This window comes from Pleuronectes platessa, chromosome 15 (assembly GCF_947347685.1).
Source record: "Pleuronectes platessa chromosome 15, fPlePla1.1, whole genome shotgun sequence".
Lineage (NCBI taxonomy): Eukaryota > Metazoa > Chordata > Actinopteri > Pleuronectiformes > Pleuronectidae > Pleuronectes > Pleuronectes platessa.
In genome coordinates, this window is record NC_070640.1 from 22,363,832 (window position 1) to 22,391,540 (window position 27,709).

A 27,709-nucleotide genomic window follows, 5' to 3' on the forward strand; every position below is an offset into this window, starting at 1 on the left:
TTTAAAGCTGTACCAGAGTTTTAATTAATACATTAGACTGAATTCCTTGGCACAAACGTCCATCTTAAATAACAGCATAAATAAATGATGATCCAGCTGTAATACTTGCTTAGGAAATAAAATAACCTCCTCAATCATCATTTACAATTGAAACCGTTGAGGGGGGGGGGGGGGGGGGTATATGAGAGGAGCTGAAGACTCACGCAGCAGAGTGAGAGTCTGTTTACTCAAGCGCAAGTGTGTGAAAAACGCTGTCTGCATCGGCGTGGGACTGTGACAGCTGCCTGTCACATCCAGGCCCCCGAGGAACTCCTGCTGGGACTGTGTGTGTGTATTTGTGTTCCCCTGTCTGTGATAGCTTCAGTATGTTGGTGCAAATCACATGTCAAGTGTGCGGTTGGGGGTGGGGGGTAGATACGGTTGTTTTGTTGTAAGCACTTTGTCTGCCTCTGCTGTGCGATTGAGCAGCACGCTGGTTCCGTACGCCAGCAGACTCTGATCTGTGGGAGTGGGAGCGCAGTGCGAGTTTGCCGGCAGTCGGTTGACATGTTTGTCTGCTTTAATTTGCTTATGAAGATGATGCCCCTGCCTGAACCTGACCAGAGCAGCATCAGCAGACAGTGACCAGTCAGGACTATTCAGCGCTGTAATTACAATGCAATGCAAACGGTTATGGTCTGCATGAACTCTCTGCAAACCCACCCTGACCTCCACATTTTACATTTGAACTCGCAAAGGGTTCACTACTTCCTGCATTATCGTTCTGTGCAGAAACACCAGATATAAAAACAAATCCTAAGATACTGGACAGGGATCAGGCTTCATGATAAGATCTTGAAACGGACCCACTGCAACAAACTAGGGGCATCTGATTTTGAAATCAGAGCCAGAAAGTTCTGTATTATTGGAGGAAACGTTCTGGGACAAAAGCATCTGATTTCAAATGAGAGTGGTCTGTGCTGCCATCGGGTGTCTCCCTCTAGCCATTCCTCCCTGAACACCTATGCACAGAAAGCAAGTGAAGACAGACTGCAAGAGAATAGTCCGTGTGTAGCCTAAAGCCTGCTTTATGCTTGCCATTCATATCCTTAAGTGGGCCACCAGAAACAATGTCATTTCAACTGGCATGCAGCATCGTTTCCGTGGGTTGTGCACCTCCAACAGGTTTTTACTTGGGGCACGAGGCGCAGCTATTGCTCCACATGACTGAGATGGACCTATCATTAAGGAGGTGAAAGGGAAGCCATCGTGTCAATGTCACAACTTGACTGCAGCTTAATGTTGAACACAATTTAACCCTGATCACCTCAAACTTTATTATAAATGTCGCACCAAACTCAGGATTTAGCTGTTGGCATTTGAAATGTCTTCACATTTGTGTATGTTTCTCATCACAGAGGCACACACAAATATTTAAAGAGACCAAGCACTTCACACTCCAACCAGACTTTCCTCCTTCAGCCTGACAGTTCTTATCATAAAAGCAGTGGAAATTTTACTTACAGTGCTTGACTATTTTTGCCTCCCTCTTGGCATGTTAGCCGTGTATGCGTTTTCCAGCTCTGGTAACATCCAGGATATAAAAGAAGTCTCTGGGCTCCTTCTGAATTCCTATCTCAAGTGTTTCATTCTCTATTTAGACGTTCCCCAATTTACCTCCCTGTCACTGCCTCCTGAAGTCCGCAATTTATCTGCCATCATTTTTACAGACCTGGTTACACATTTCATAACCCTGGAAAATGTATGCTTGATAGGCATATACATTTTTTTTATTATTATTATTGTCAGTTTAGGAGAGGCGGTGGACTAGTGGCAGAAACTTGGACTATGGGCAGAAAAGGTCTCTGGTTCGTCTCTGGTTCGTCTCTGGTTCGACTTCACGGAGAAACAACAAAAGACGAACCTGGATTGATCTGTCCAAAAATCCAAGAGGATTCTCCCTACCCTGTCTAGTGCCCCTAAGCAAGGCACCTTACTCCCCCAACATCTGCTCCCCGGGCGCCGTACATGGTCGCTCACTGCTCTGTGTGTCTTGCACCAGATGGGTTAAAAGCAGAGGTTAAATTTCCCTACATGAGTGTGCCTGTGCATGTCTGTGCATGTGTTTGGGACAAATAAATATATCTTAATCTTAATCTTAAACATTAAAAGTATTCAGACCTAAACACCAGAATCCCAGGAAACTGAATTATTGTACAAGCGACGTGCTGTGCAGATAGTGCAGCTTCAAGCAGGCTCTGTTTGCAGATTTTTGTCATGTATATTTCAGCGGTTTTGTTACAATCCGTCTATCTCCCTGCTTTCATCCCATGTGAAGATGCTAATGTCTCTCACTGCCCTAAATCTAGAGCTCAGTGTTGCGCCGAGTGCACCTATTATTGCTAATTATTTATTACAGCCTCGGGCAACATGTCGGCTTGCCTCCTCAAATCGAACGCTGTTATTCTCTAGACAGGGCTGTGCACCACACCAAGATAGCATTTTAATAGCCTGAATCTTTCTAGCTGTCACTGTATTTGGGTCAAAGTTATGACGTTGCATCAGGCGCAAGGGGGGAACGCTCAAGTGCTGACAAAGTTTTGTCATATGGCTTGTTTCACACGATGTTGTGATACAGCATATTTTCTCATGTGTGTTCATTACATGTGTATGTGCACTGGCCCGGAGTTGTATTACATAAGAAGAGAGTATTACACTGCATTTCTTTAACATTTCAGGCCTTGCATCAGCCTTGACAGGAACCCTGTCCTTGAGGTAGCCAGGGATTGATCGCCGATGTTCAGTGCCTGTGGCCCATATCCTACTCTACAGTTCACACCCGAACATCACTGCACGTTTGGGCTCTTTATGTAGCTCAAAGTGCACATTAATATGTGGAATGCAGAGCGGATGTTTTTGACAAATTTTATTAACGTAATAGATACTGAAGCATAACCCCACCATGTGCAATCCTTGTTCCAAGCTGGAATTCCATAAATAAAAGTGTACTTCATTCGTGAAGTACAACTGAAAGGTGCTGGAAGGTTTTGTTTTTAGAGATGAAAGAGAAGAGAAATGAAGAGATAAATAAATAAAGAGACAAGATAAGAGAGGTTTAGAAGACTTCTACTGACTGAAAGGACTAAAAGGAGAGGGAGAAAGTACATCTTGAGTTTGATTGAAGTTTCCCGGGTGTATTTTTGGAAAGTTCCCAAACCTTTCAGAGCTGAGTTCGAAAGTGAGGAGTGAATCTTTTTGAGGCTTGCACAGGACACGATGTCTCCAGCCACGGAGCAGGCAGGGCAGCATCCCTCCATCTTAATGACACAGCACGATGACTTGATTGCAGTCCAGAGTTTATTATTCTGTATACAGTTTGGAAAACTCCCATCTAATATCCTGCCAGGCGAGAGCATCTCCATAACATGTGGACGAGGGAAGCATCACCTATTTTACATTAATTACAATGGCGATTGATTGTGGATATTAAGCTTCCGCTCGACAGATGTTAACTAAGAGAGTCATCAATGGTGCTGGAATCAGTTCACAGGAATATTTAGTATCTGAGAAAGGAGAAAGTGTTGATACCTGGAAAAAATGGGTGTTTAGTAGAATACTTTTTTGGGGGGCCTTCTTGAAATGCAGGATGCAGTCAAAATAGTTGGAAAATATTGTTGAAAAGGGCTGAAAACAGATAATATCCATGGAAACCAAAATGTTTCCTGAACTCCGCCATTATTCTCACAGTTTGCCAGACAACCGACTTTGACCTCTGGGCTTATTGGAGGACTGCCGCATTGATTCCAGGAAATGACCCTGCCTATCTCAGACAAGGCCCCCATTAGCTGGGACTCAACCCGCAGCTGACACATGCATCCACTCCTGCTGTGTGAAGATTTGAAGGAGCTTGTGGTGAAAGCAGTCTTTAGGATAAGAAATGGTCGAGTAATTCCCAAAGGGAGGGGGGGTTAAATTCATGAAATTCAGTGTGCATGCATATCAGAGGTGTGTGATAACAAGACGCAGGCGAGTAAGTGCTGGAGTTTGGGTAGTCAGACTCCTCGGTCCCAGACCCTGCACCAAAATTCATATCAGACAAAATTTCAGTACTTCACAATAATCTACTTAATGTTTTGCTGACCTGACCCTCCAACTTATTTATCTTGGTTGGCAAGCTGTTTTCTCCTCAGTTGAATTGTAAGTCTCTTAAAACGTACAAGAGACAGGCCTCCTCTGAGGTAACTAATGTCAGCAAGGACTTCCCAAAGCGTAATTGTTTGCGGCTGACAAATTGAAACAACAACTATGATGTATTTGACCTCTGCAACAGAGTAATTTGTGGGTCAGAGTAATACACCATGTTATGACTGGGGCTGTGCTGCTTATTTATTACATTTCTTATTCTCTCACAAGGTATTTTTCTATTGCAAATCTGTAAAAGAAAAGACCATCTCTAGCATTTCTGAATAACATCAACTTACATTTTACACTTTTACATTAAACAGTACTTTTAACAAAGCACTGGCACTTTTGCATCCCAAGGTACAATATAATGTAACATTTTAGAGATGTTGGGTTCTTCACTCAGGATTTTCTCTGTGCACATTCAAATTTCTCAAAAGAAAAATATACTTGGAGATGTGCCTATTTGTTCAGTTTTTCTCTTTGTCCCTCTTCTCTGAAGGACGCTTCTCCTCTTTCTCTCAGTCTCTGCTTATGCTAATTGAGACTGAGAATGAAAGGGAGGCAGGAGATCAGGTGGGAAGATGAGAAATCAATTAGGACTGGTGGAGGGCATCATTATGCATTCACACCCCCTCTCTGTGGAGGGAGGCCTGTTACTCACAACAGAATCAATAGAAATCAAAGAAGTGTGTGTGTCCGTGTGTGTGTGTCTGCCGCACTCGCACACAGTGCTATGGAGTGACATGTTACAGCAGACAAAAAGTGAGATAGCCTTCCAGTTATTTTCAGCTCCTTTCCCCTTATGCCCTTCATCTGATGATCGCCGTCTCGATCTGATTAGCCCGGTACCTGGGTTCGGAAAAGTGCCCGACAATTCTGGATTTAGGCTCCTCTTGGTTCTGGTCTCTGACCTTTTTGATTGGCTCCATCCCAAATATAGTATATTGATTGTCATGGGCCATGGCTTATCCAATAAGCATCTATAACTGGCTTAATCAGTCGCAGCCAAAGAAACCAAGGACACAGAGGATCTACTTTGTAGCCTTGTGCTCCTTTCAATCAAATGCTTCCAGGTAATAAAGAGCTACGGGAATTACACTCTAAGCCAGAGCAGCCCTCTGTGCACAGTTTGCTCCTGAGTAAACATGAACATGGATAAAATGAGTCTGTTGATGGATTAAAATGTGACTGTGGGAAACACTATTGCTGCACACAGGGAACAATCAAATCCATAGTGTTGTTGTTGTATTTACATGTTTCATTAATTGAAGCAGCGGTGATGTGAAGAGAAGAAAAAGAATATTGAAAAAACAATTTTCTTCAATAGATGACTTGTTGAGTCTGAAACAAGTGAGACAATTCCGCTTTGTCTTTCTTGCTTCACTTATCGCTGCTCCCTCGCCCCCGTTCTCTCAGCCAGACTGCAAAACTCTTTCTTCCTCTCGCCTTTGTTTTAAACTCGCAGGGAAGCAGACAACATTGTTTTTAACTTTCGGCCCACGTCCCAGTATTGGTGCTACTCATGCCCAGTACTTCCTTGTTTTGTGAATGAAGCGATACAGAAGCTAAAGCTAAAGGAGGAAATACATCCAACCCCTGGGTCCAGCTGTTCAAAGAGTGAAATCTCAATCCGAGTGAACTGGATTTGGTTATCTGCTGGTTTTTACTTTGGAGTGGTTCACCTTCATCCAGATACACACTTTAACGTTTACGAGGATTACTAGCGGTCTAAATAGAACCACTACTCTCAATGTATGCTACTAAATATAAGAAAATATCACTTGTCAGTATTTGGTGAGGCATGCAGTCTCTACTCTGAAGGGGAAGTTGAAAGTGTTTAACTCACAAATAATAGTTTTTAATGAGTAATTAGTAATCAGTCAAATTGTTTCTCTTTGAGTAGCCTATAAGAATGATTTTATTTACGCATTTTGTATATAAACTACAAATAAAAAGGGACTGCTATCTTGATAAGTAGAACATCTTCATCATAATTTGTTTCTTATTTTGCCTTGGCATACTGCGTCACCAGTTGCAATTTTGACAAAAAATCCCCTTATGATTTAATCAAGATTATAATTGATTCGCAACCTCGAGTTAATACTTGTAACCGAGGGTTGAAAGCACATTCTATGACAGATGCTAACAGAAAAAGTTCTCAGCCTCCACAAGGCTGCTGACATACATTATCCTCTTTGAACTCCTCAGTGTTCACTAGCTGCCTTAAATGAGAAGTGTTGATTCACTGAGGAAGGAAGAAGAGCCTCTCCTGGCGCTATCGACTCGAAATGAAAAATATTCTTCATGTTCATACTTCTTTTTAAACTTGTTCAATGTGTTTCAAGAGTCACAGCAGTGAGATGAACACTGATGCCTCGAACAGCAGCAGTGATGTGATGTGTACATGTGTTAGTGCTCCTCTGTATTTGCACATTTATGTCCTTGTGTCTCTGTGTGCGTTTGTGCGTGTGTGCGTGGGAATGAGAGATAAAGAGACGGAGAGAACTTGAGTGAGAGAGTTATCACTTATGAGCCGCTGTCATCACTGTTGGCCTGTCATGGTTTAATGCCCTTATGCCCTCAGTGTCACATGCAGACAAACACACACACACACACAAACATTAAGACATGCTCACAATCTCTCTTTGCTCTCTTTCTTGCAGTGTCCCCTCAGATTGTGGTTCGGCCGCGGGACCAGATCACAGCACCAGGTCGCACTGTAACATTCCTCTGTAGCACCAAGGGAAACCCTCCTCCTGCCGTCTTCTGGCAAAAAGAAGGCAGCCAGGTAAGAAAACGTGTGCGCCATGTATTAGAATCAGCGCTGTAATGAGCACCCTGCAATACTTGACAAATATACGTGAACAAATCATGGTTACATTTGTTTGTTAGGTAACCTCAAGGATCCGCAATGCAACATAGATTAAAAAACACTGATAAATGATTATATTGATCTCAGTCAATTTGTTATAACACAGAAGTCTGGTGTAAGCTTGTTTGCTCCCATGTGCAGTAAAGAGAGCATGCATCTCTTCTCACTGCTATGGTCTTCATCGACATCCTGTAGTTTAATGCCAGGGTGACTCAGACATACACACACACACACACACACACACACACACACACACACACACACACACACACACCTTATTTTCCCATCAACCTCGCAGGATATTATTCTCCAAAAGTGTGTGTGTGTGTGTGTGTGCGCGTGCGTGTTCGTGTGTGTGAGAGAAAGGCGAGTGTAAGATAAGCATTGCAGCCTGTTGGAATGCACTGAAAGGCCTGACGACAGAGCGTGGGTGCCTGTAGCATGGCTCCCAGGTACAGATTAGAGGGGGAAGAGAGAGATTGGAGGAGGCCAGGAGAATGTGTTGGAGAGGGAGAACAAGAGTGGAGGAGAGAGATAAAGAGGAGAAAGCATGGAGGAATAGAGGACATATGTGGGTAGTACTTTGAGACTAGCAGTAGTCCTTCAGTGCAATGTGCTGTTATATAAACAGACAAATGGAGAAGCAAAGAAGAGAGGAGATCAGGAATTAAAAATATTTTTTTCATGGCTGAGTGTGAGTTGCTTTCAGGCTGTAAATGAAAAAATGTGTCTTCCCAGGCTAGATACCACTTAGGTCAAACAGCTGTTTTAGTTCCATTGCACTCAACAGGTCATTGGACCAGGCTGCCTGAAGGTTTTTGGGTTTGCAGTAACATTAATGCCCCCTGTCGAAGTACCCTTGAGCAAGGCCCTGAAAACGTACCCCCTTATCAATAGATAACACACACAGCTGAGGGTCTCCATGGTGCAGATGCAATGTCAGAGATCAGTTACAGGCACCAATCCTCAGTTGCTGCTTCATTTATTAATCTTTTTAATACTGACAGCACACAGAGGACCAATACTCGAAATGATTGTCTGGCTTAAAAAAAACATTGACCATGTGCACTAAAATTAGCACTTCTCTTTAAAAAGGAATCCACTGTCTGCTTCTGTTCCTCCATCCGCTACATCCTGTCTGTATGTTTTGTGCATACCTTTTTTTGGTTAGATGTATTTCTATTGCTGTATATTTTTCAGTTTGGTAACATGCATAGACATAAGGAGAGAGAGATGATGTTTCAACATTATCCTCCTTGTCTTCTGCATCTTGACTGACGACATGCTCACAAAAGCTCTGATTCCTGAACTATCAAAGAAGTCACATCTATAATTTAATATTATTAAGTCCACAATACATAAATAAATGCAAAAACCCTTATTTTCTATACTGGGGACAAAAACCTAACATATTAGTAAAATTGTACAAACACAAAACGTAACACAGACAGATTTTTTGATTAATTTCTGATTGGATTAATTTCTGATAACTTTCTGATGAATCAGAATTAGTTTCCTAAACAAAATACAAATAAAGAAGACACCACTGTGCTTGACCTTCAGTGTTCTAATGACATGAATTAACCAATGAGTGAAGGTTTCACTGCATAGAAATTGGCTTTTTTCCAGTTTCTTTATCACAATCACAGGAGAGAACCACAATCACTATTATTAAAAAAATAAAACAAGTCCGAAGACTACAAGGCCACCACAGAAGACTTTCTTCTGTTTGTAGAACAGAGATGAGATGAGCCACAGTCTTTCTCTGATAATTTTCTATAGACAGATGAAACCAAGGTAGAGCTCTCTGGAAATGCAGTGCACCGGGTTGTTTGATGAAATGACAGACACAAGGTTGTCAGTAATTGTTTCCAGGATCAGTTTTGTAATTGAATAATCTCAAAGTTGTGCAAGTTTAATTTTGTTTGATAACTTTAGACATTCAATTAAAAAATATGGTAAAATTGGTTCATTTGTATTTCTATCTGATGGTAGTCTGAATTATCATTATGTTCTAGAAATTCAGAAGTGCTTATAATTCAAGCAGGGTTTTATATTCCTTTGTGTTTAACTTGAGGTTTTGAGACTCTTCATTCTTTCAATTGCTGCCCCTCTTAAAGGCACAAACGAGAACACATTTATAAAACAAATTGTACAACTATTTCCCCAAGTGAACATTAATGCGTCATGACAGTCGAGTGTATATCAAACTGATATTGAACACAGAACAAATTAATGTATGTTCATGTATAACGTGAGTAAATAATGACAATAATAACAAAGACACTAAATCAAAAGACGGATCTTCATGATGTTTTCTTTCTCCTCCAGATCTTGCTGTTCCCGACCCAGGAGCCATCAGAGTCCGGTCGTTTCTCTGTGTCACTGAGCGGGGAGCTGACCATCGTCGATGTCCAAGTCAAAGACTCGGGCTACTACATCTGCCAGGCCATCAACGTGGCCGGCAGCATCCTGACCAAAGCCCTGCTAGAGGTGGAGAGTGGTGAGTGTAAACACACACACACACACACACACACACACACACACACACACACACACACACACACACACACACACACACACACACACACACAGGGATTATATGATTACAGTAAACTGATGACACAAAATAAAGAGTGACTGAAAGATTATCAGTCACATAGTATCCTTCCCTAGTTTCTCAGGCAAATGACATCAACTACCAGTGTTGAATGCAACCTAGATAATCAATCTCAAGCATTGCTTATCATCTTTGCTGGCAGCTGTTGTGCAATTAAACTCTGCATTTTACAGTGCTACAGCATGTGCATGGTCAGAATGATCATGTGTGGACAAAAGTGTGGACAAAATCCCATTTTAACATCCTCGAAGGATTGTACCATGTCTGTCTAAGAATTGTATTGTGTCATGCACCTATATTTGTTAGAATATTTTCAAGAGATGCTGATAAACTAAATTAAGTATTTTTGGCATGTGTGAATGATGTTTCTTTGTTGAAACCTAAATCAGTACAACAAAACGTTTGAGTGATTAAGAATACTTTGAGAGGATTGTACATCATTAGCATTTGTCACTGAAACCAGTGTATATCCTCCGAATGCAACTAGTTTTACTCACTAGTTTAATCATAAATACTAATAAAGCTAAAAAAAACTTTAACACATGAAAGAGTCATGAGATCTCTGCTACATATTTTTTTACAGTAAAAAATCCACTATAATTCCCCATTAAATGCAACACCTTTTACTGAAATCCATAGATTTTCTTGCCAGTCTTTCGACAAAACATCCTCCGCTTCATATTTTATTAATTATTCCCCACAATCTGCTGATTTATCCCCCTCCCCACCCCACAATGTGTGCGCCACTATAAATCCAAAATCCCTCCAAATCTGTCTCAAATTAAAATATCCTCCCTTCAAATGAGCAAACAGCAGGGGTCCTTATCTGATGTAATAAAAAGGGACAACTGGTGATCGTTCTATGCAAATAACCCAGCCGCAGCATATGCTCCCGTCCCTGCACCTCACCCGCCCAGGGAGTAAACACAGATTCTGTTCAGGTCTGTCGACACTCACTCCTGTGTTGACTTTTCACATTTTCCATTAGCTTCAGTTATCGTGATCATATCACAGCTTTCGACAGCACAGAATACAAGTGGGGCAAATCGCCCATCTGCGGGGTTGACTGAAACGCTCCCGTTTTGCTCAGAGATGGCGTGTCGAGTGCTTTTAAAGCTGTGGTTACTGCTAAGGAGTGAAGTGAGGCGGTGATCTAAAGTTCTGAGCAGTCTTCAGCTCTTTCCACAACCGTGTCTGAATGTGCAGGAATTATTTTTGACTCGTCCAAACTGAGCATAACTCTGCGGGCTGGCAGCATTCATCCCATGGTGTTTACGTTGAAGACTGAACTTCCAGAGCACGTCCATATAAGTGCATGTGTTTCTTGGTGATGGCGATGGTCAAGTGACAGCATGCTAACTCTTTAGGACGTTTATTTATTGAGCACGTCTACGTTTGCAGGCTGCAGCTGCTGCCTCTAGCGTGCATCTGTGTATAAAGTGTTCACTCGTCTCCTCGCTGCTCTGATGTGAAGCCCAGTGGTGCAGCAGATGTAAACAAAGCATGCAACATGTATTCATCTTTTTTTTTCCTTTTCACGAGCTGATGAAAGGTTTTAAAACACTGTCATTACTTGTGCACAGTGCGAAGCCAAGATTCAGCCAGTGTTTTTGCAGGGATGTGTCTAATTGTAATATGTAAAATAATTTTCTTTTTCACACGCGTCGTGAAGTTAACAGAGAGAAACTAATTAGCTCCACCAAAGAGGAGATGTTTTCATCTTTGTTTGCTTGTTTATCTGTTAGCAGCATTACACAAAAACTATTGGATAGATTGCCGCAAAATTTGATTGAAGGAGGCAGTGTGGGCTTGGAAGGAACCAGGATTTTTCCCCCTCACAGTTTTCTTAACATTGCGTTTAGCAAATTTCCCCTGACCTCTCAGAGACTAATTCATGGATCTTGATTAAAACTGATATATTGGAGTGTGTGCAATTTGGTGAAGCTCCAAATAAGAATCTGGATCTAGTGAATTTAAATGTGGTTTCATAAGGGGACTGTTAAGTGCCCTTCTGGTTCCAGTCAGTATTTAAACCCCGTCTTTAAAACAGCTCTGGGTCTTCATGTGATCCTACACTGAATTCATAATGTTGATTAGTGCTCTGACTACTCGTTCTTCTTGTCTCTGAAGAAAGTTCTTCATGATTGGAGACTCTTGATTTGCTGCAAAGTTGATGTAAAACTGATCGGATTCCTTCCATATGGTGTCGAGTGAAGAACCTAGATCTCAAGTGCCTGAAGGTTGAGATTAACAATTAGTTATCCAGGACTACATAGCACATTATTCATAGTTATTTGTGGAAAAGACATTTTCAAGTGTAATAAAAAATACACACGATATTAATCAAGACCAAACATCCTGCCAAGTGGTCTATTGCTGACAGCAGGTAACCGCATCAACATATTGCTGTCTGAGAAAAATCTATGTCATCAATTTGCATGTTGAACTGGGGCAGGAGCCGAGAGGCGTCGACCTGGGGGCCTCTGGGAGTGGATGTTCTCTACTGGTGACATTTTACATTTTACTTGGCAGGACAGGCTGGGGATTCACAGGCAAACATGTCGATTTGTAACCCAAAGACCAAACGGCTGCTTACAGTGGGGTCTCTCTCCCTGTTACGTCTGCCCTCCAGGACAATGGTGCCGATGCAACATGTAATGGATTAAAGCCAGAATGAGATGTAACATTTTTCACTCGTTCTTTTGTTGTTTGGATAAATGGTCCGATTTCTGAAGTGTGTTGCGAGCTGTTTTAAGCCCTGCAGCGTTTTGTTGTTGTGATGGATAATACGATTTGAAACTACTGGACAGGATGTTGTGGATTTTGTGTAAGCCACAATATCCGAACAGCCTTATAGTTTTCAACAAAACCATAACGAATAAGGCGCTGAAAGGATTTCATCGACAGAGCTGTTGTTGAAGATATTTGTAGCTATTTTGTTTTTTAGTGGGGTTTTTCCAAAATACATGCTACTTGCTTTAGCACTAAGTCATTTCCACCTATAGGTAATATGATACTTCTTTGTGCTTTTGATTTACCTCCTTTAGGGAAGCTTAACACACAGAATTTAATCAGAATGTAATAATCATAAGTTCTATGTTAAAAGTGGCTTAAGGAATTTGATCTCAAAAGCTGAGTGTGACCCGACTTTGTTCTTCATACAGCACCTTCGGACCGCGTGCCTCCCATCATTCGTCAGGGACCAGCCAATCACACTTTAGCCCCAGGATCCACCGCTCAGTTACACTGTCACATCATGGGCAACCCCATCCCCAGCATCCAGTGGGAGAAAGACGGCCAGAGGATCCTGGGAAACGACGGTCGGATCAGCTTGATGGAAAATGGCACCTTCCAAATCACCAACCTCCAGGTATTTGAAAGAAAGATGGTTAAATTAACGGAAACTCGTCGCCGAGGACAAAACTGTTTATTCGTTGATGAGTTTTCCACGGTAATGGAACAGGAAATGCAAAACTTCCTCACAGCTGTGTTACTTTGCCTTTTAAATTCAGATCTTCTTTGCAATGACCTTCAGCATAGTTTAATTTAGCACATATTAATTCCTACTTTTCATTCCATCACTCCACACCGCTCCTCCCAGCGAACTCATTAAAATGTATCCACGATATGCATGTGTCACTATTTGCACATCAAACGTGACGCACTTCACACAAGATAAACATATTCCTCATGATGAAGCAGCGCTGTTTTAACGAACTGATGAGTACGAGGCACTTAAACAGAGGACAGTTTTATGGTTGACTCAAATAATGAGTTTTTATGAGAAGAGGAGAGGTGGGGAAAGTAGCAAAATGGCATTGGTGAGACGTGATGCCCATCATAATGAGCGTGCGAGGCCATTAGCAGTCGTTAGCACAGTCTTGTGAAATCCACTCTGCCCACAATTCCCTGCTGGGTACGAAGCAGCACCTGAGGTCACCGCAGCCTCAGAGAGGCTTGAGGTGGCTCACACATTAACTGATCGTGGGTTCTCAATGATTAACGATTGCTGAGACTTGTAATTAAATCCTCAATACATCAGTGTGGACTGGTTGAATGAGAGACACAGAGAGAGAGAGAGAGAGAGAGAGAGAGAGAGAGAGAGAGAGAGAGACGGTGAGTGAGAGACGGTGAGTGAGAGGGGAGGATAGAAGCTGAAACCGTTAGCTGTCAGAAGCCTAAAGTACATTTTATGCTGAATTCATGTCATGTGGGAATAAAAAGGGAATGAGTTGACAGCTGAAAGCACCAACTTGGAAGTGCTCATGCTTTGGAACCCATTTGAAGCTGTCAAACACCATGTTGGAAGTTCTCTGTAGACTTTGGTTCGGTGTGAGTGGATTCCATTCAGGGAACTGACATACCCTTCTGATGGGTGTGTGTTCAAATTCTGTGTTTTACAGCAAAGAGCAAAATACAGAATGTTTATTGCTCTGGCTTTTACAGCTCAGATCACAAATGTACTTGTCGAAATAGATTTTTTTATTTGATATGTTCTGAACATGTCGTGTCAGTGATGTCACAAATGAGGCACCAGTAGTTTTGGTATCAGTCAGTCAAAGAGCTAGTATCAGGGCTCCCAATTACATTGAGATACTGGGAAATATTGCATTTCATTTCAGGCAGAGCATTTCTCTCTGTTCATGTCCATGAGCTGTAATGACTGTAGAGAAAAGTGGCTTAGTTTCTTAGGTTTGGATGAGATAATAAGTGAATTCAGGAAACACGGCTGAGAGGAATCCGGAACAGGATGGAAACAGGAGCTCTCAGACAATCACACAGGATCTGAACACACTGTAATGTTGGTTGAATTTATATAAATTAGTTAAAATAATCTGATGTTACTTTTGGCTTGTTTAAAACTTCACTTGATTTCAGTTCCATCTTTTTACTGATTAAGTAACAGAATATGAAATAATTTATCAATTAATTAGGTGGCAAAGCTACAAAGCTCAGATGAGGGTGAGGGCATGAAATGCTGCAAGATTGATACTTTGACCACCACTATGTCATCATCCACTTTTAGTGAGGACAGCAGTGACTCACAGGGGACTTTCATTGCATGACTCCCTGATGATAATTAGCTTAAAGATAACCTTTGACTCTGTCCAGCGGCGGCGTCTGGCCTTGAAAGTGCAGGTCCATGAACCACAACTCCGAGTCTTGATGTAACAGCTGAGGAGGGGCCACAGGATTCAGCTCAGGTCACTTCACTTTCAAGACGTCTAAGCTGGATTTGACCAGAACAGACGTTTCTGAACCTGACAGCAATGAGAATTCAGTTTGACGAGAGCATATTAACCAACCAATTGACCAGTCGTGTAACACTTAGACTACAGTCGAGGTGAATATGTGTCTACAAACGTATACATTTTAGGCAGAGTTCTTTAAAATACGACACTTGATATGCGTCGATCAGCCACATCATCATAACCAGTTACAGGTTGACAACTTGCTGTAATATTACCTCCTTCATCAAATAATACTGGTTTTATTATCGGGATATCAGTCAGTCTTTAACAAAACAACACGTTGCTTACTTTCTTACCGATAACACTAAATAGTCAAGTGACACACAGGATAGATTAATAAGGGTCTAAACATTTCTTAATATTCTATGAATCAACTCTTAAATTAAAATCGGAAGAAAGCGTGAAACAAATTCAATCAATTGTCCTTTGGCATGACAGGGGAAAAAATGAAATCAGCGTTCATAAATCACATTTAACCCCGAAATAATCAGTATAAATAAGTCAATCGCGTCTGGGCCCCCGGAGGGAGACAGATGGTCGGTTTGTTCCTCATACCCTGGCAATGAGGAGATGCCATTACCCTGGGATCTCTGCCAGACACACAGTACCGCTGTCCCTCACCGATGCCAAGACGTCCTGGACAGACGGGAAGTGTGTGTGTGTGGTGTTGGTGGGAGGGTTAAAGAGAGGCTTGGCTGCCATTCTGCTAAACGCCGATGTGGGTGTAGTAAGCAGGGGCTTTGTGTGGTAATGGCAAGGTAGAAACAAAAGACAAGAGGAACCCAAACAAAGCCTGAGGAGGGTGAGAAAGACTTCGTGCACTCAAAAGAAAACAGATTACTGGACTAATCAGTTTAAGGCAGGAAATCGAGTTTATGTGTAGACTTTAAATCCCAGTGTACACGTGCTATAGTGGGTAATCACATTCACCCTCCTGCACACACCCAAAAAAGCATCTGACATCATTATCACCATTCTGTGCCACTGTGCAGAAAGTTGGTAGACAGAGGAAAGCAACAAAAAAAAAAGTTCACATCACACTGCTTGATTGGCACATGATTTCTGGGAAGTGCAGTGCAGACATATCCCAAATGTCAAAGATTTAATCAACTTATGATACAAAAATAAATATTCACACATTCCCTCTTTAGATTTGGAGCTCCTCTCTCCCGCCTCTCCTCCTCTTCTCCGTTCGCCTCATCCATTTTTCAGCAATCTGTTTCGCACAGCGCCCAGAGCTGCTGGCCTTGATTAATAGTCAGGTGTCCCGGCTGTTTACCCCACCCGCCCTCCGTGCCGATTCCCCATGCGCCGATCAAACCGCACCATCTGGGGACCCCTCAGACAGATGCATCATCAGCCGGCCCACAGGTCAACTCAAGGTCAGGGCCTATAGAAAGAGAGGAGGAGCCGTGCAGGGCGTTGTATAGGCTGGATGGTCACCTGTCCCGAGTCCTGCAGGACACTCTGACAAGCCACTTAGGCTTGAGTAATTCCTCTGTCAGTGTTACTGATGAGCCGGCCCACAGATGCAGGCGAGCAGAATGGCCGAGTGCGTCAACCGCGCTCGGCGAGGCATTAGTCATGATAGGCTCTGCCGTGCATATCCTCTGCATAATGTATAAGGTTTTCAATGGGAGTAATATGGGCTGTGCTCGCAGAATAAGTGAATAAGAGGAGGCTGATTGTGTTTGTGGTGAACTGGTTCTGCATGTAAATTGATGAACTACAGCAGACTGAAACATCTCGCTGGGAAACATAAAAACGAATTAAAACTCCCCAAAAACAACAACCCCCCCCCCCCCCACACACACACACACACAAACAAACACACACACCTGTACAACCTCATGCACAGTATGCAACAGAACTATATTTACAGAGCGAGCAGGTGCACTTATCATCAGAATTTAAACAGTTAGTGTTTGTATAAGTGAGTGACTCGTTATAATGTTTCTACTTCTAAACCTGCGATGTTTAGTTTATATTATAAACACAAATAGTGTTTAAATTATTTTTATATTTATTATTATGTCACTGACATTTCTCCTGGGGCATTAAGGCCATCAATTATATGACCTTTGAACTCGGCTGAAATGTATAAGTATGAGCTCTTGCGTGCTTGTATGTTGTGTTGGTTGAATAATAAGGAACCCATCTATTTAAACTTGCTCTACAATTGTAGAGTCTACAGCTCCACTGGTGGTCTGAATTTCATTATGCTACATTTAAGGCTTTCAAGTCAATCCTGAATACGGTTAAAGGTACCCTGTGGAGCCCCACTTCATAAGACATTTACAGAGCCATGCTTTAGGGATATGTTGATATTTTGCTGGTGTATTACTAAGTTTATCAGACCAAACACAGCCCCCAGCCTTTCCTACCAACAGTGAGATTATAAAATATGCTCCAGAAAGTCCAGTTCAGCTGATAGATCTGTAAATCCAAAGACTTTTAGGACGACCCTGCAGAGTCTCTTATTATCTACTAAACATGGGCATTTATAGGTTGGTGGTTGTGTCATAAACCGATCACATCGGGTGTTAGGTTTCTTTTTTGCCTTTTTGTTGGTTGCAAATACATTTTCACACATCTGGCTCCTGGAGTCACCAGTGTGTTTGTGTATCATGTTGCCCACATACATGTAATATGTTGGACTAACTACAAACAAAACGGGGACCTGCTTATTAAAACATTGTCTCATAGTGTCACTAGTCTTCAAATAAACACAAAAGTGGACAATACCTCCCTCGTTACACCATGTTTTTCAACAGGCTTCCTTTAGTTGCATGCCCACACTGCCAATCACTGAACGATGTCCATTAATAGGCCATGCTTAACATGTGTCTCAGGTGATGTGACCACAAGTTCATCAGTTCACCTCTGGCATTAGAATGTGTCTCCACATCTGTCTCCAGATGATCTTATCTCCCTTCCCTGCTCTAAATGCAAATACAAACGTAATTTCTGTTTCCCAAGTGCAGTGTTGTTTTTAACTGGCGGAAGGCAGCGATGCACTCACTCCTAATAAGCCTGAAATGAAAAAAAGAAAAAAAATTGTAGAGTTACTGCAGGTTCTGTGTGGCCTAGAGCACATTTGCGTATCAACTGCTGAAACACTGTGGCAGTGAGCTGGGTCCAGGCAAGACTCATGTGAATGGCAGGTCTAAAAAGGGTTGTAGTTCCAGAAAGAGCTGTTCTGATTCTGCACCTAAAATTGAGGATAAATCGATCAGTTAAAATTGAATACAAAAATTAAAAAGAGGAACGATGAAGCATGCGCTGCGAGTTGTGACTTTCTCGATTTCACATTGAAAGATTCCCCCAGAGTAGAGACCCCCAGCATCTCCCTCTGTTGTAAGCAATTTCACAGCCCGTCTAACTTTTGGCTTGTCTCCCCAAAAATGTAATTGCCAGCATTCACATGTACACACACACATACACACACACATGCACATGCCCATTTATCACACACCTCTTAATTACATCTGCTCATAGCCTGTCCAGAATGCTAAGTAGCTGTTGAGTATAAAGACTGGTGCCTCAGACATTTCTAGACCTCTAGCTGGTCATTAATATTCAGTCCTTTGATCCTCCCTTTAAATCTCCTCCTCTGCTGTGTAGGAATCAGACGAGCGGCGTAAAAGCCACCAGCTTGACTTCAGCTTTGACTTCAAATAAGTCCACTGAGAATTTATCATTTATGAAAAAAATGAGACGACTGCAGTTGACAAAACGTCCGGAGTAGGAGCGGTTAATTAAATCAGACGCTACGTCGAGGCTCACGCAGTGAGAATGCAATTATTGACATGAAATTAAAAGGCAATTGATTCCTAAATAAGGCAGTTTTTAATACTATTATGGAAGAATAATTGCAAACAGATTTAGTTGAATACACCCTTTGTTCTGGCTGAATGTTGCAATTTATTTAACAATTGTGCCTGAAACTGATACGGAATTAAATATTATTTCCAAGTTACTGAAGAGGGAGATTTATTAAAATAATTATAATGCATGACTTCACAACCGAACCATGCAAATTCAATTCCATCTGTATTGGCACGTGGCCACACATCCTTTTAGTGCACCTGTCCAAGGACTAAAAAATGTCATCTTTATGTTATTATATCTGTCCATAATACGTAGGTAATACGTTCCCAGGTTTCATCTTAGAATCATACTTATATGAGGAGGTATATAAGTCTCATGCTCACTGACGGGAGGTTTTTCCCATGAACCCACTGTGACGCTCTAAGGCAGGGGTGCGAATCCCTTTCCTGCACATGCAAAGTCAATAATTCTTTTGTTCTATCACACTAAAACCAAATAGAGTGGCCGGTGTTCTGGTCTTAAATTGCATCAGCATGGAAATGAACTGATGTGTCCTTCAGTGTTTGGGTTTCTTATATATTTCACACTATAGCAGTAATCTTCTATGCAGTGGTGCTTCAAGACAAAGTGACAGTTTGGAAAAATGTGACTTTGTCTGGTTCAGCAGCTTCACAGCAGCAACAATGCTCCATCACTAATTCTACTTCTTTTTGAGGTTTCAGCTTCTTAGCTGTTAGCTCACTTATCATAAAGCTTCTCTGCATAACATTGTCCGTGTCAGAATCTGTCATGTGAAAGCTGCTTGTTGGACATCAAACTGCTCTGAAGAGTTTTAACTTAATCCAAGAACATTTGTCCTTGTAACGTATCCACTGAATTACTCCAGCTGAAATGATGATGAGATTAAACTTTGTCATCACTGGGATCATTTTACTAGATTTTTGTCCATTTCTCTTGGAAAGCATAGCATTCCACAGTCACTTCTTTTTTATCTAAACAGTCACCAAAGGCCCCGTTCACACCTGGCATTAACATCCGTCCTGAGAGATCCCATCACAAGAGGCAAGCGATGAGTGTTCACATCTTTTAAAATCGGTCCTGAAAGTGTCTCCTGTGGCCACTTGTGATCGCATCTCAATTCCCTGCTCAACATGCAAATTAACACGTACATCATTTGTATTAGTTAAGAACAAACAATGTTGTTTTGAGACATTTGTGTTTACAGATGTGTCTGATGTCACTAAAAGATTGTGACTCTTGAAAGCATTTTGGATGCATTTTTGAACATATTGGCCCCAATGGGAGCCACAGCCTGGTATAAACTGATACTAAAAAGCCAAATCTCATTTGATATGAAAACCGATCTGTTTGGTGTAATTTGCAGCTCTGCTCTGCCAGCTTTTCCATCCACCCCTACTTTCCTCTGCTCAGTATTCTGAGTACAAACATTCTGCTTTCAGAGATATGACATTTAGTCTCAGTCACTGGTAATGGATGCATTAACATAGTATCACACACACACACACACACACACACACACACACACACACACACACACTAGACTAATGATTCGCATTTCTCTGTTGCCAGGAAACGGACTCTGGGGTTTACACCTGCCTGGCTTCCAGCTCCAGTGGAGAGACAAGTTGGAGTGGAGTGCTCACAGTCAAAGGTAAATTGTCTCTGTTTGATTTTAAATACATGCAAATGACAGCTCTATGGAGTGGAAATGCATAACAACATGGAGATGTAGAATAGAATAACAACAAATTCAGGCAGCTGTAAAGCAGGAGTGTATAAAAGCTGTAAAGATTATTATACCTGTCTATTTCTCCTCTGTAATTAATTTGGGTAAAGCCACTGTGTGACAATTTTACTGTTTTAAATAGCTGCAGGGAACTTATCATTGACACATTAAAATGTGACTGCAGATAAGAAGATTCCTTAATGTGTAATTTTTACTCAAAAAAGGAGATAATGCTCTTTGTGACCGTTTAATTGATGGCCAAGTATAGGAAAGTCTAATGAAAGCATTTAAACTCCTGCTGGTCCTAAGGCCGTTACCGGATCGACTGTAAATACCAGTGTCTGTCGGGTGGTTGAGTGTGAAGCACCATGTTGTTGAAAGAAAAAGAGCAAACACTTTCCTCCAGGTAATAAAGGTCAAAATGTGCTGTGTAGCTATAAAGACATAGTGCTGCGGCTTCAAGCACACCCTCAATCTACTGACAGCGCACTGTGAGGCTTTGCCCTTTTTAAACCCTCCACATCAGCCATTAGCACATAACATATTTGAAGAGATATCATTAGTGGCTTTAAATGAAGGAGTTATGACTTAACAAGCTGCTCTCTGACACCTAAGTTTGTTATTTGACTATTAGCTACGTAATGGTTTGTTAAGATCTAATTGTTGTCGTGAAAAGCAAAATTGTGAAGGCTGCAGTGAGGAGCTCAGCCTGTGGCGAGGGGGATGCAAATGTTCAGTCAACATTAGCGGGATTAGAGAGAGTGCATTATGAAGCGTTACTGCTAAAGGCGAATGTCGCAGTGTAATCAAATTGGCCCCCTCCTCCTCTCTCGTCCTCTCCACCACCACCCAGAGAGTGCAGATTCGTCAACGGCTCAGACCACAGAGCCCTTCCAGCTGCCGGGTCCTCCACACAAACCCATCGTCACCGACGTGTCCAAGAACAGCGTCTCCCTGACCTGGCAGCCCAACGCCCACGAGGGAGGAGCTGCCGTCACCTCCTACATCATAGAGGCCTTCAGGTGAGTTTAGCAGATCTGAGCTACATCAAAAGCAGATGATATTTCTGTAAATGTTAATGGTTGTCAAGGACAGATGAGACTTTGTAGTCAGGGGCCCTTTAGTATTCTTACATTCAGTCCAAGCTTGAACAGTATCGGGTTCGTCAGGAGAGAAAAAACATCTGAAAGTCCAGGATAATGAAATGCGCTCACAGTTTGCAGCTCTTGACGTTGGCCGAGCTACACACCATAAATATTATTAGAGAGAGAGAGAGAAGATGCAATTCACAGAATACATATTGAGTAAAATGTGCAAAGAATGTTATCGCTACACACAAAAGTTTGGTCCAGTGATAGACATGTGGAAGTACTCTGTCTTTCCTGTCCTCTATGGCCGCTCTAGACACTCATGAACCTTAATGCACCTCAGCGGAAACCTTCATGTGCTATCAGTTGAGAGGAAGTTCACCTTGGAACGTTTGGGTAGGGGAGCAGATTTAGCAGAGCAGGATAGTTGGCTGTATGGGTGGGAGTGGGCCTCCAGATGAAGATAGGCAGCATTATGGGGAAATGGGTCCTTCCAATTTGATAAAGAGGGGAACACCGGTGGAGCCTAATCAGATCCAGACCTAACTGTGGCCCGTGGCTGCAGCTGAGCGTTTCCAAGTAACGCAAACGGATTCTTTATAAAGCAGCTGGAGGGGACCACTGGGATGTTTGCAATAACATTTCCTTGCCTGAGGTGTTGGGGTTTGTTTGTGGGAAAACAAGGAAGAGAGAGGGTTGGCGTGCGTGCGTGCGTGCGTGCGTGCGTGTGTGTGTGTGTGTGTGTGTACAATAGCAGCATGTATATTAGTATATTTAACATACAAAGACAGCCTTCACTTTCTCTCTTTTTGGGGGCCACAGCCTTGTGAGTGGATGTGTGAACTCCCTCTGAGCATCTCCCCCCTCAAAGTTACCTTGACAGCAGTGCTGGTGCAGGGCAGACTGAACACACACAGTTGTATATCTATCTTGGTGAGGACATTCATTGGCATAATGCTTTCCCTAGCCCCCTTCCCTGACCACAATTTATATTACCCTAACCTGAACCCAATTCTAACCCTAGAACCAAGTCTTAACCCTGAAACCGAGCATTAAAAGTGGAGCAGAAAGGGAGTTCTGCCAGTCTGTAGTTTGCAGACTGGCAGAACGGTCCTCACAAAGATATCTGTACAAGTACACACACACACACACGGACACACATGCACAATGAGTATTCATGAGTCGTTCCCATCTTCGGCCTAATAGTGCAGTTCAGTGCTGAAGCTGGTGCACCACAATCCCCCTCAGTACCCTTGGGTAAAAACTAAAGTGTTGAACAAATGGTTGGGGAGGGTTTTGTCACTGCTGCTCTGTTTCATGGTGACAATAAATTCGGAGAGAAAAGGGGAGACGGGATGAAAAAGGGGGTTTGAGGGGTGGTGGGACAGTGCGTCAGGGGGAGTGCCACAAAGCCAAGAGCCCTCATAGCCTCACAGTGTTATTCATCAGGGCAGTCAATTGTATCATTTGAAGGAAATCTTCCAGCGAGAACAAACTTCTGTGGGCCGCGCAGCTTTGCTCACATCTGCTATTGTTTACCAGATTACAAATATTAGAGGAAGCCAAAAATAGATGCTGCCATCGCCTTGAGATCTCCCCATGCACTGGTTAATAATTGTGTAGCTGCACATCAAATGAGCAGCGCAAAGCAACTCCTTAATGCAGTATGAAAGTGGTGCAGAGCCACACAGCTAACCAAGTACTCGACAGTGCACTTTAATAAGCATTGCTGCAATAGTGTGTGACTTATTATGACCTAAAAAAAAAAAAAAAAAAAAAGGAGAGGCGGTGGTCTAGTGGCAGAAACTTGGACTATGGGCAGAGAAGGTCTCTGGTTCGTCTCTGGTTCGACTCCACGGAGAGACAACAAAAGACGAACCTGGATTGATCTGTCCAAAAATCCAAGAGTCTCCCTACCCTGTCTAGTGCCCCTGAGCAAGGCACCTTACTCCCCCAACATCTGCTCCCCGAGCGCCTGTACGCGGCTGCTCACTGCTCTGTGTGTACTGCACCAGATGGGTCAAAAGCAGAGATTAAATTTCCCTACCTGCATGAGTGTGCCTTTGCATGACTGTGCATGTGTTTGGGATGAATAAATGAATCTTAATCTTAATCTTAATCTTAACCAAGAGCCTATTTCTCAGAATATGCATGTATTTATAAATTAGTTTGATTTAACCACAATAAAAGACAAGTTATACATGAAGGCAGAGCAAAACAGCAAAGGAAAAGTCAGCTTGGACACTAAAGACACAGTTGAGTTTTAGTTAATGAGTTTTAAAAGAACTGCATATGTGTCCAGTCTCCATCAGAGCTGTGCAACAAGCTGCAGGGATGCTTTTCCATTCTCTCAGTTTTAACTGAGAACACAGAATGAGGTACTTCACTTGAGTATTTTCCTTTTTTTCCTTTACACTACACAGCATTTCCAAGGGAGCCATTTAACAATGATTTGTCACATGCAGCTATCGGTTACTGTAAACATATGAGGAGCTTCTAAAATGTGATGCTGTGTTATAGACTATCCAAGAAACTCCCCAACAGTAAACACAATTAGAACTCTAAGGAGTACTAAAAGATACATTTTCTTTATGCTGTACTGTACATGGTGCGTCGACCAAGCCAAGACATAGAGGTGACACTAGTACCTGTATCGTATTTAGAAAACTGAACTGAGTTTTTTCTTTCTTTCTACCCTTTCACAGCCAATCAGCAGGCAGCACGTGGCAGACCGTAGCCGACATGGTCAAGATGGAAACGCACACAATCACCGGTCTTCTCCCAAACACCATCTACCTGTTCATTGTCCGAGCCGTCAACGCTTACGGCCTGAGCGATCCGAGCCCCATCTCTGAGCCTGTCAGAACACAAGGTCGGTCTGCGTACCTCCCACAGCAAACAAAACAACACAACTGTGAAGATCTCCACAGTGTGTGCCCACCTGCTCAGCAGCACAGTGAATATGTGTGTGTTTCCACTCAGATGTGAGTCCTACAGGTCAGGGAGTAGACCACAGGCAGGTGCAGAGGGAGCTGGGAGAGGTGGCTGTTCAGCTTCAAGAGCCTGTCACGCTAACAACTGCCTCCATCAGAGTGTCCTGGACCGTAAGTTATTCAAAACCTCTGTTGTACATGGAGATGGGGCATAAGAGGGCACAGTTAGCGTTCGGTAAAGGATAAATGATCCATGCATCTCATTCTGTCTTTGTCATTTCCCGCCGGCGGCTGCCACACTCTATCCATCAAGGTGGACCGTCAGTCTCAGTACGTCCAAGGCTACCGTCTCTTCTACAGACCCAGCAGTGGATCCTGGCTCCTCCAGGACATCAACTCCCCCTCCGAGCGCAGCACTGTCCTCGCCAGCCTGCTCAAAGGAACCGAGTACGAGATAAAGATCCGCCCCTATTTCGACGAATTTCAGGGCAAGGACAGCCGAACGCTACTGGTCCGAACCACGGAAGAAGGTATGAAGTCTGATCAAATCTGTGTCTGACAAAAATGTATTTAATAAGCTCGGCCAGGTTTCTTTGACATTGTGGGGCCTTGAAAAATGGCTGCTCATTAGCCTGTATGGCACGGCATAAGTCTCAGTAATGTTATCTGATTTTAGGGTTAATTTTCTATCCTCATCTCCATCCTGACCCGGCCTGAGGTCCTCAGAGGATTGATATTGGTTGATGTAGATTAAAACAAGAGAGCAGATGTCTTTGTATTGCCTGAATAGCTTATTCTACCAAAGAAAAACGTTATCACCCTTTAAACACAGTCACTAAAACTTTATTCCACACTGATACAGCTCACGTAAATGTTTCCTTACTTGCATTTACATGTAGTCACTTCTATTGTCTGGAGTATTATCATTTTTGCAGTTTCCATTGTTAATATGTAAAAAATTTAACAATTTGCCAGTCATTGTTACCACGTCTGAGTATTCTGATGACATGACACCTCTTACAGTCCCCAGTGCCCCGCCCAGAGCTGTGACAGTGGCAACGGTGAAGCTAAGCAACAGCTCCAGCATCAGCGTCTCCTGGGAGCCTCCGCCCAGCGAGATGCAGAACGGCATCATTCAGGAGTACAAGGTAAAAAACATCACGACAGGGTCAAGTCCCACAAAGACACGTAACAAAGGATAAGCATATTTTGCTTGCATTTCAAGCAAAATATGCACTGTACTTAAAGTGCAAAATATTGAATTGAATTACATGCTTACAAATCACAAAAAGTGATGTAGAATAAAGAGGTAGGGCGTTGTTGGACGATAGTGGACAGCGTGATTCAACCTCTGGAATGTTTCGTTCAATTGTGGTACATTCACAAATAAAACCGAAAAGAGAAATGTGTGCAGTGTTTTTAAAACTTCAAACGTAGAGCAGTGGTCAGGTTGAAGGACTATTGTATATTTAACAGTGGGAACATCTCACTCGGCTTTTGAATAGATCAGATTATTGCAGTCTATAATAAACTGTTTCATCAGGGAAGGATAATGGAAATACACCCTGAGCTTTGGAGTATAGATAGATATAATAAAGCGTTCCAAAAACCAATCTGAGACCGGAAGCATCTTCAACTGTGTGTATTCCAACAGGTTTGGTGTGTGGGCAGCGGTGGAGACAACCTGACACGCTACTCCATCAACAGGACGGTTGACGGACACACGTTGTCCACGGCGCTGAGCGGCCTGATGCCCGGGGTGCTCTACCAGGTGGAGGTGGCAGCGGTGACCAGCGCCGGCGTCGGCACTCGCAGTCAACCCGTGTCTGTCCTCATCAGTGAGTCCACGATAAGTTAGACAATAAGAGTGGATCAAGATGCAGATGTACTAGAGGCTAACATGTTAAGTTTTGAGTAAAATGTCTTGGCTGCCAACTATTGGATGGATTTCTGTGACATTTGATATAAATGTTGTTTCTTGGAGGGTAACTCTTAATGATATCAGATCAAATGTAATCAAACACGAATAAAAATTGTAGAGGTACACAACTTTTCAATGTCAAAGGTCCAGGAAGGTTAGATTTCAGTTATGAAAACTGCAGATTTCTTCATTTTTGTGGCATTACTCTGAGGACTAATTCAAAAAGATTGCTTCGGTGTTGTAGTGACCTTTTGCCTCTTCATGATGTCCATCTGTTCCACTAAAAAATGATGCACGCAGCACTGCAGAGGAGTAGATCTCACACTACTCCTCCTTTTGTGCTCATTTTCAGCACTACTTGTGGATGGCTACTAGTAAACCAGCCGTTTTAGTTTGTTAAACTGATCTCCTGACTACTGGAGCTTTTCTAAATATGGCTACTAGCCTGAAAGTGTCCTTTCAGGCTAGTAGTGATGGAAGAGTCACTTGTAATTAGTCCAGTTTCTCATTGCCTTTTGGTCCAAGATTTCAAGCAGATCCTTCCTCAGGTCAAACTTTTAATTTGTCCATCGTTTTTGTTTATATACAGTGGTGACTTGAGCTCAAAGCGTTGCTGTGTTCTCCGTCAGTTCTTCCTTTTCATCTTGTTTTGCCCCCACCTCTCCTCCTGTCTCCTTCCCCCCAGAGCTGCCAGCTGAACAGCCCTCTATGCCAGGCGGCGGAAGCAGCGGTGGCACCAGCGACAGCGGCGAGGAGAGCAGCGTAAGTCTGGCCGAGCAGATTACCGACGTGGTCAAGCAGCCGGCGTTCATCGCGGGCATTGGCGGAGCCTGCTGGGTCATCCTCATGGGCTTCAGTGTCTGGATCTACTGCAGGCGCAAGAAGAGGAAGGAGCTGAGCCACTACGCCGCCTCCTTCGCTTACACACCAGCAGGTCAGGCAGGATGATCATGATGTGAAATGATTTGTTGTCACTGACCTGAGGCTGTCCGTTGTATGAAGTGATATTTCACACTTTCCACAGTCATGAGAATGACCCAAAGTGGAAATCAAATAGCTGCCAAAGGCATTTTATATTTACATACTTTTTTTAAAGCCTGTAATTTTTATTGTACCGCATGAGTGATTTTACTTCTCGTCATCACTCTCTTCTTCTCTTTGCAGTTGGTTTCCCTCATGGAGATGGTTCAGGACTCAATGGAAGGTATTGAAATAATATCTCACATTTAAATCCTTCCCTATTTAAAATCATCATAGAGCGTCCTGATAACTGTCTCCACA

The 27,709-nt window shown here is 42.7% G+C and overlaps 1 protein-coding gene across 1 annotated transcript in view; it reads left to right on the top strand.

Annotated features, from left to right (window-relative positions):
• robo3 (roundabout, axon guidance receptor, homolog 3 (Drosophila)) overlaps positions 1 to 27,709 on the top strand; it is an 83,577-nt gene that overhangs the window by 46,572 nt on the left and 9,296 nt on the right. The window contains exons 7-18 of the mRNA XM_053442378.1: positions 6,828 to 6,952; positions 9,368 to 9,539; positions 12,821 to 13,026; positions 20,330 to 20,411; positions 21,340 to 21,508; positions 24,280 to 24,446; positions 24,557 to 24,678; positions 24,821 to 25,037; positions 25,531 to 25,655; positions 26,162 to 26,345; positions 27,114 to 27,362; positions 27,593 to 27,632. Of these exons, the coding sequence (XP_053298353.1) occupies positions 6,828 to 6,952; positions 9,368 to 9,539; positions 12,821 to 13,026; positions 20,330 to 20,411; positions 21,340 to 21,508; positions 24,280 to 24,446; positions 24,557 to 24,678; positions 24,821 to 25,037; positions 25,531 to 25,655; positions 26,162 to 26,345; positions 27,114 to 27,362; positions 27,593 to 27,632 (1,858 nt within the window). The remainder of the gene's footprint in view (positions 1 to 6,827; positions 6,953 to 9,367; positions 9,540 to 12,820; positions 13,027 to 20,329; positions 20,412 to 21,339; positions 21,509 to 24,279; positions 24,447 to 24,556; positions 24,679 to 24,820; positions 25,038 to 25,530; positions 25,656 to 26,161; positions 26,346 to 27,113; positions 27,363 to 27,592; positions 27,633 to 27,709) is intronic.